This window comes from Nanorana parkeri, unplaced genomic scaffold, assembly GCF_000935625.1.
Source record: "Nanorana parkeri isolate BGI_ZX_2015 unplaced genomic scaffold, ASM93562v1 scaffold597, whole genome shotgun sequence".
NCBI lineage: Eukaryota > Metazoa > Chordata > Amphibia > Anura > Dicroglossidae > Nanorana > Nanorana parkeri.
The window spans coordinates 169,085-178,640 of NW_017306865.1; the positions used below are offsets into that span (position 1 = coordinate 169,085).

A 9,556-nucleotide genomic window follows, 5' to 3' on the forward strand; every position below is an offset into this window, starting at 1 on the left:
TGGCCATGAAGGCAACTCATCACAATAAAGGACTAACAGAGAGGCTCTGTAAATGGGAGATGATATTTAAATATAGCTTCAGCTTATATCTAACTATGGTTACGACATACATTTTTTACTTAATGGAGAACTATGGGGTTAGGGCTTTTCCCCATAGTTCTCCATAGGATAATGGGAGGACACAAACTAGCGTCCTCCCGTCACCCTAAGCTCAGTATACCGCATATACTGAGACGCCGCAGCTGAAGCGGATCCCGACAATTATGTCTGGATCCGCCCAGCTGCGTGAGTGACAGCTGGCTCTGCCTATCTAGAGGCAGAGCCAGCTGTACCCGCCCCCTCCCCCGTCTGTTCCGCCAGTCAGTGCTGGAGGATCGGAGCGGGGAGGGGGGAATCCAGCCCCTCCCCTGTCACGGCAGAGAGCCGTGACAGGATCGAGAAGTGAGCGAACGCCGTTATGTGTTCGCTCACTCTCTGATCTACTGAGCCGACCTGTGACAGTCTCATTGTCACAGGTCGGCTAGAACTACGCCTCATAGATCTCCTTTAATAACCTTTTATTATATCTCTGTTTGGTTTGCTTTAGTTTGTGATAGGTTTCTTTAAAGTAGTATTAAACTCTCAAACTTTTTTTTTCAATATTGAGCCCAGATCAAACAAATATACATTACCCAGCTAAGTATTTCTTTACATGTTTGCCCAACCATTTACAATCATCATGTTTCCAAACAGCTGGCACAGCTTGGCTTCCCTGAACTTCCCATCGAGTACAAGATAACAAGGGACAGAGCAGTCTCCAGCAGCTGTCCATCTACTAGCTTGGAGAAGGGAAAAGCGGGGAAGAAGGAAGGAGGAGTGGAGAGCAGATAGTGAGGGAGTGACTTGCCTTACTGTGTATTTGTGGAGACACAAAGCTTACTAGCGCACACAAGGGTGGCTCCATAGGACCCTGTCAGGGAAACAGGATATCAGGGCCAGCACTCAGGGGATCAGCAGATTGTGCAGGAAGCTAAAACTTGTAACTATCAAGAAGCAGCATCCATTGTAAGTGATTTAATCAGCATTTTAAATATCTTAAACATCTATCACTTTTAGTCTAAATCAAATGGTTTACTTGTGGTTCCTGGAGCTCGCCCTTTATAATTTATCTGAGTACAGCCTAATTAAATAAATCTTGCTATGTCCAGTAGTAAATTATATCGTTCTCCTTAAAATGCTCTTTACATTGGCTGACTTCCAGAACAAAAAAAATCAATATTAGTGTATGCTTCCGCTTTAGGAATAGTAGTTTTTCAGATAATATGTTGGTTAAAAGTCACTGACCATGTCATTTATTTAATACTATAAAAACAAAACCTTATATAAATAAACCAATGAACCAGTTTACAAGAGAGCACATCCAAACCTCAGCCTCCGCCGAGAGGGTCTTTGTGTCCTCAAACATTTTTTCTGGCAGGTCTAAATTTTGTGGGTATCAACTGACCACTTACACTGAGTCTTAAGCCAGATATATCAACAAACCTGTATTTTTGTTTTCATAAATATATTTATGTTTTATAGTTATAGCTGGAGGATGGTGGTTGTCTGGATACCTTGTGTATTTTGTAATCATTCATCTACCGACTACAATTTATGAGGATGTAGTCACTAAGGCAGGGGTGGGCAATTCATTTTCTCAAGGGGCCACATGAGAAACTGAGACTGTTGTGGAGGGCCAACATGTTACTGTTAAAGTAGACCTTTACACTCAAAAATCAAATTCTACCAATGCATCCCTCTATGTATGATGATTAAAAATAACATAGACATGTCAGGTGTAAAATACTATGATTATGAAATACTTACACTTTCAGAGCATTCGCTTCCTGCTTTGAAAGGGCAAAATGACTTCAGTTTGACAAACCAATGCACACTGAGATTGCCTTGTCATCAGCAGAGCATTGCTGGGAAATCTCATCTGTAATCTCACGAAATCTCAGGGAAAGGCATTTTTCTCCCCTGAGATTAAGAATAAAAAGCCGGCAATTATCTAGAACAGGGGTCAGCAACCTTTTACACACCGAGTGCCATTAAAGTAGGCACATACACACATACATAAATTGATACAAAATCTGACAAGGGGCAACTAATGTAGGGGGCATTCTGATGGATGCAACTAATAATTAGTTATCCCCATCAGAGTGCCCCCTTACATTGGTTGCTCCCATCAGAGTGCCTCCAAATTTCATTATTATTGTAAAAGGGCACTCTTATGATGGAAACTAATGTAAGGAGGCACTACACTGAGGACAACTAATATTAGTTGTCCACATCAGAGTCTCCCCTTAAATTGATTGTCTCCATCAGACTGCCCCCCTATTTTCGTAGTTAATGTAAGGGGGCACTCTGATGGGGACAGCCAATTAAAGGGGACACCCTGATGGCGACAACTTATTATTAGCTGTCCCCATTAGAGTGCCCCTTACATTGTTTGTCCCCTTTATATTATTGTCTCCACATACCTTATTTTCCTTCTTTATTAGTAGGCCAGGGGTGGGAGCCGGGAGGTGGAGCAGGCTGCAGGAAAGGAGGGCAGAATATATTTTTCTGTTCTCCTGTAATTCTGGGGCAGGGAACACATCTGAAGACACTGGTTGCTAGGACTGCCCGGTGGTCCTAGCAACCAATGACTGCAGAGGAGGTGGACACCTGACGTCATTGGTTGCTAGGACACCAGCTGTTCACCAAGAACTGAAAAGGAGGGGGCCTGCACTAGGTTATGGCTTGGATGCACTGGCCTTGGAGGCCGATGCATCCAGTGTCAGCCAGCCATAATTACACGCAGGTAAGCAGTTGGTCTGTGTCAGGACCATAAGCCAGACAGGGGCAGCCAAAGGGATGGATATGCCCCTTGGCCCATAAAATACCCAGGTCTGCACTAAGGGGTCTCTATATAAAGAAGAGAATGTCACTTTCACAAATATTCACTGATAGAGAAAGTCACATTCTCTGATTCATAAATATACCCCTAAATGTTTAGTCTTGGCTCTATTCTCCAGCAGAACAGTACAAAGGTTTGTTGTCAAGGCAGCAGTACTTATTGGAGCTTCTTAAAGTTGAGTAAGAGAGGGTCAGTTTTTTTGACCTGTTAGTTTTTTTTTTGCCATCCCTGTCTCATTGGGGAGATTTCCCTTAACTTCCTGTCCCAAAACCAGAAAACCTTGGCAGACAGGGTGAATCCCAACAATATTGCCACTCAGACAGTTATATTGCTGTCAGACAGTCCTGCTGACTTTGGGTCATAGGAGCACATTTGTAAATGTACTCCTGTGACCCAATAGAGAAGTAAAGACAAAATAAAGGTTTGGTTTTACTCTCTTTTAAAAGGAATTTCAGCTAAAACATTTTTGATGTTGTGAATAGAGTGAAGGAAATTTAGAGCCTCTGTCAGGTTTCTTCTGTTTACTCTCTGTTTCCCCTCAATAGGGAGACGTCCTCTCATTACTTTTCCTGACAGAACATGAATTGAAGGGAAATCTCCCAAACAGGGGCACAGGAAACAATACATAACCTCTCAATAGTTTTAATGTTTACATACACTACTAAAAAAAAAGGGATTTCATTGCTGTCTCCCCGTTGGAGAGACTTGCCATCTCTTCCTATCCCACTTTTGCTCCAGAAATTGATGCAAAATCACCAATTGGGACACATCAATAAAAAACCTGATAGAAGTGCTAAGTCTTCTGCCATGTACCTCGGAGTCCTAGTTCAACTTTACTTTGTGTTTACTTGCCCAGGAATTTCTATTGAAATACAAACATTCCAAAAAATGTAAATTAATTTGAGCAAAAAAAAGTAAAACTGATACATGCCTTCAAACTGACACGTATGACTACTCTTCTATACAAAAGGCAATATAAAGGAGAACTACTAATAGCTTAAACATTCGCTGCAGGGAAAGACAGTGTCATATTTCCACAAAGGCGGCCAGGAGCTGAATTGTGAAGACTGCAAGTTCACGTCTCACAATGACTGACCTGTAGAGCACGTTCATGAAATTCCATACTTCTCCTGAACAGGAAGAGAAACAATTCCCTTTACGTCTTCAACATATTTAAAAAATTGTCTGCACAGCTGATTCACATTATTGACTTTTGGCAAAGATTTTAAACTAGTCTTAATAATATTTATTGGAAGATACCTATGGATAGTTCCATAGATGAGTTCACTATTTACATACACCCAAAACAAGACTAAATAAACTGACAGCACAAAAAAGGTCATGTTTTACGCTGAAAACTTTAAAGAGCAAATTATTGTACATGGACATTGTCATAAAACAGAGACACTTGTATGTTAGTGAAAGGAAAATGCATTGGCTGGGACTGCATTGCTGAAGCTGCCTTTGCAACCATAAAGGAGAAAAAGAAGGAATCCTTTTAAATGTTTCATTCTAAATAATAGATGTTTTTATTGGCATATCAACGCTTTATAAATTGTCTGCTTGCCAAATATTTCAAAATCACCTGCCACTTAAGGTCAGTGGAAACTGCACATAGATGGGCAAATCTCATAGGTGAACATGAGATCTGTTCTTTCTTCAACCAATACTCAAGCATCACTACCCCCATGAGTATGACTCCAGACTAGTGATCAGTTCACCTGAAAAGGATATTATCTGGGTCAGGCCACTCCTTGAATTCAACGCTGATTGCCACCGTGTGAATTTATGCTTGGTGAACTGGTAAATAGGTCCTACATATCATATTAGTTCACTTCTGTGTTGTTGTCTCTGTTGTCCTTGGACAGTACCTAGTCTAAACGAGAATGTAGTAAATGAATAAGGAACATTTATATCATAATGCATATCCATCCATATAGTCCACATATCACACTATCACTATATAAATAGCAAATCTCTATTGGCCTGCTGTGTCACTGACTATACTCTGAAGCCGAGCATTGGATGCTGATGTGAATTGATAATGAGTCCAAAGGATTTTATTACCAGTTCTCTTCTTTGACATCAGAATGATTTAGGACCCATACACACTAGACCATAGGCCACAATCCAATGCACCTGTGTTGCAACATATGTAGGGCCTCACAGCACATAGTCCCTGGAATTCATAAAGAGTGTCTATGATACTCTTTAGAATTCCATTGTGCATCCACATGACAACCGTTGGTGCTTGCCTCAGATTCATGTACCTGTTTGAAACAGTTACATGAATATGGTGAAAGCACTGCTCTGTGTAGCTGACTGTGTAGCGGGCAGCATGGGACTAGTACCCCATTAGGTCCAGTCTGGTACTGATTGACAGTAGACAGTAGGCAGATACCATAGCCAATAGTAGCCTATCTGTTATCTAAGGAATCTGCTCACTGCCTGTCATTCACTAGTGAGATGGACCTGATGGGAAGCTAGTCTCTCACATTCCCAATCAATTTCTACCCACTGCTATCATTATTGGTTGCAAGGAGGCTGTGAGCTGTGCAGCCAACAGCCTATTAGCAACCAGTGACTTATCCCTGGCCCTATTCTGCTGCTAGCCGGGAGATGCCTTAGCATACAACTGTATGCAAACAAAGGGGCGGGGGATGCTGGCTGACATTATTAACCACATATGACCATGGGAATATTTGTGTAATAATATCAGCCATCATCATCCCCAGTCCCTGTGTTTACATTGAGCTGCTGGCTGAGGAATCTCCTGGCCAGCAGCTGAATCGGACTGGGGATGCGTAATCGGTTGCTAGGATACCAGTAACCCAGTGTCCTAGCAACCAATGAACCATGAGTGGGAAGCTGTCACACTCATAACACTATCCCAGCACATGCATGCCCCACTCTGACCATTGGTGTCTCTCTGTAAACCAGATCAGAATTGGTCTTAATAACCACCAGTTTGCTAATCTGAAACTGGCAGTAATTCTTTCTGAATCTGTGTCAGGCAGCGATAGCGACAGGATTTCAAGGTGGCGGTAGTAAGAACTACCTGAATCTATCAGGCATGTCAGAACTGCAACTGGAACTGTTGCAAGGATTTTAAAATTGTGCAGGTTTTTTTAAAGGGATTAGAAGGTTTGAATCCCTGTCAGGTGTTACTGGTATCGCATGAGGCCCATTAGGGAGTTTTCCCCTCACCTTCTGTTCTACACACAATGAAGAGAATGTATGAAACCTGCAGCAGACAGAGTCTGGAGCAGTTACCCGTGGCAACCAATCAGCTTCTATCTTTCATTTTCAAAGCTTAGATGAACAAATTAAAGAGAAAAACTAATTGGATACTATGGGCAGTTGCTTCAGTTTTGATAAATTCCCCCCAATGATTTTTAGGTAGAGTAGGGTAAGGTTAGAACCCCTATCAGGTTTAGCAGACAGAATCAAACACAGCGCCAGCAGATTTTGGTTCAAGAGACTATTAATCAATAATGTTCAGGAGTGCAGGGCAACGGGGCGGCTCTCACCAGGTTCAGAACAACCTCAGCACTGTAAGACAAGACACAGAGAGCGCCTCCATTGCATAAAAACTTTTTAATAAACGAATAAAAAAATGGTATAATGGTACTCACAAAGGATGAATAAAAACAGGCATACAAGGGTCAGAACAAAAGGTGCATATCCACCGGCTGTTCGTCTTCCCTGGTAGTGAAGTGGTTTACGCGTTTCAGAGGTCATGCCTCCTTCCTCAGAACATCCCCAATTGGTTCTGAGGAAGGAGGCGTGACCTCTGAAACGCGTAAACCACTTCACTACCAGGGAAGACGAACAGCCGGTGGATATGCACCTTTCGTTCTGACCCTTCTATGCCTGTTTTTATTCGTCCTTTGTGAGTACCTTTATACCATTTTTTATGCGATGGAAGCGCTCACTGTGCCCTATCAGGTTTGTATTACTGACTGTGGTTTAGATTTCCCCCCACTGCATGTCTAGTTAAACCGTTGTCAGAAAAACAGGAGGTAAGGGGAAATCTCTGGAAACGAGTTATGGTTAGCAGTAAAACCCAACAGGGGATCTTATTCTTCCCCATGATTTCCAAAATGGAAAAAAAAAGTTTTAGCTGGTTATATACTTTAATCAAAAAAAAATCACAAGGTAGATTAGTTGGATTGTTGAAAGAGAGACCCAAGTAGGGCATATTTTATTTAAGTGTGTTGCTGTGGCTACTATTATATCACTTACTGTATGTGGATGTAGGGTTGGGTGTGCCATTAATTTAGAATAGTGCCAATAATTTAGAATAGCACCCCAGAAAGAGCAATGGAACCATGCTACAGCAAAACAGTAATAATCTAATATAGTGGAAAAAACATTTATGGTCAACCCTGTGCTAAGGATGAGCTGGCTGTGCTGCATTCCATATGCTATATAGCTGTCAGAAGACATAGCCTCAAATCCCCCCTTCCCCCTTTGTAATCTCACCTTCCCTATGTAAGCAAACAGATGTAGGCAGTCATCAACTACTTCCTAAGGTAATGACTTTTACAGACCAGCTGTTATTTATTATCGCCTAAATAAACAAAAAGCCTTTACTGACAAAATCAATTCCGAGTTTTACAACTTTCCAACTCCTTTTTTTATCAGTTTACACATCATCATCGTTCAAACAAATTGAAAACTGTGCACAGACTATGAACAAAGCTGTAGATGTACATGTCAGAAATTCTGGGTACAAAATTTACGGCAGGATTTCCACCTTGAGAAAGGGATCCTGCCAGCTTGTGATGGCTGTTGTTTTATGTGAATAAAGAACAAGATTATCGCTATACCTAGGGGTCCTGCTGAGAAGCCTTATTTTCCTATGATTACATGGTGGCGCCATTCGCCAATTCACTACAGCACCCTGCATGAACTGTGCACAAGTCTGGAAGGTGTGCAACGAATGCAATACAACGTTTCTGTAGATGAATCCACAGAGCGCAGTTAATATGCTGTAGGTGGCTTGCCAACTGACCCTGATTACCAAGGACAACCCAGGCATGAAAGATTTACCTCTAGAAATCCTGGCTCCTGTTTACATTACTGATCATCTGCATAGGAAGACTTTTTCCTACATTTTCAAACATTATAAAAAAAAGTATAAATATACATACCCTAAACTGAACATAAAACTGTCAAAAATTGGTTATACAATTTTGTAAAATATTGCTAATGATGCAGCAAACGCTAAATTATACTTAAATTATGGATTTAATACCAATATGTAAAAAAAATAATCCCAGGAATTCATAAAGGGTGACACTCATTATAAATCTGTCTCCTGTCTGTGCAACAAAAGGCGCAACTTGTGGCAGATTAATGTAACGTCACTAAGGTGTGTATGAATCTGTTGCAGAATTGCCTTGGACAGACTTTTGTCAGCTACACAATTATGCTTATATATATATATATATATACATATATAATATTATGATAGCATATATACTGTATATATTCTACAGTCTAACTACAATCCTAAAAGTCATAAAATTATTTAGTGACACTCTAGTGTGAAATGTGTAAGATCATTCAAGTGTTTCTGATCTCTGTTTAATTATCAATAAATGTACAGCATTGCTGGCATTTGCTATAACTTTTTCTCACTTTCATTACAATCCTATTGTTGCTAAATATACCAAACCACCTATTGTTGTAAACAGCAGCATAAGGTAAAAGTCAGATCTTGTTGGTATCAGCGGGAGTGGCGATAAACTCATGACAGTGACCACATTGTTACCCCTCAGGCACAAGAAGGGTTATGTGAAATGCTGCATGCTAATGCCAACAATGCTGAAGCACAATGCCTGGCCACTCACTACTACACACTCCTCACTATAGCAAAAGCAGCTTCACATACTCAGCAAGCCATACCATTTCTTATAGTGTCGAAGGCTGAGCAGCCATCCAAAGCAGTCGTGTGCCCTTCTTCTGGACCTCTTTTCCATAGGCAGTCAGTGCCTTGTCCTCTTTTTTTCCTTAGGATCCTACAAGTGCTGCACAATTTTGGAGTTTCACATTCACATGGCTCACACTCCAGCAGCAAGCTGTTGGTATTCCCTCTGCAAATCTCATCCAGATGCGTCGTAGACACAATGGTTACTGTTCCCAAACTTTCTGCTTATTTCGCATTTGAGTTGGCAATCTGAAACTACTTCTGTTGAGGAACGAAATAACCTATCAGCTTCCTGCTTCCATTTATTCGTTCTTAAATGATTAGATTCCCCCCTGGGCTGTGTGTGCTGGATCAGCCAAATTATTTGTGTCACTCAGTACAGCAAGGGTTGCAGCCAGCTCAGACCAGACTGTGAACAGGAGGAGAGGGTGGGATTGAGGTGAGGCAGAGGAGGGGGTGGCTGATGTTTCAAAGGGGTCTGGCAGAGACAGCAAAGAAGGAGTCGCTCGTTTATTTGATGAAGACCTTTTTTTCACAATAGAAGTCCCATTTTTTCCGCTTAAATAGAAAGTTTTGGTAAACTCCTTTAAGAAACCGAAGGCGTGTGCACGATAACGAGTTCAAAACCACTTCTGTTTTTAAGATATTACCACATTGTCTTACCGGTATCTGGGCTACATTATTCACTTGGAACTTTTTTC

The 9,556-nt window shown here is 41.3% G+C and overlaps 1 protein-coding gene across 1 annotated transcript in view; it reads right to left on the reverse strand.

Annotated features, from left to right (window-relative positions):
- The window catches only part of FAM198A (family with sequence similarity 198 member A), a 28,156-nt gene extending 18,903 nt beyond the window's left edge, over positions 1 to 9,253 (reverse strand). Inside the window, exon 1 of the mRNA XM_018562755.1 lies at positions 8,834 to 9,253. Coding sequence (XP_018418257.1) covers positions 8,834 to 8,836 — 3 coding nt within the window. The 5' untranslated portion in view covers positions 8,837 to 9,253. The remainder of the gene's footprint in view (positions 1 to 8,833) is intronic.
- Positions 9,254 to 9,556: the final 303 nt, after the last annotated feature.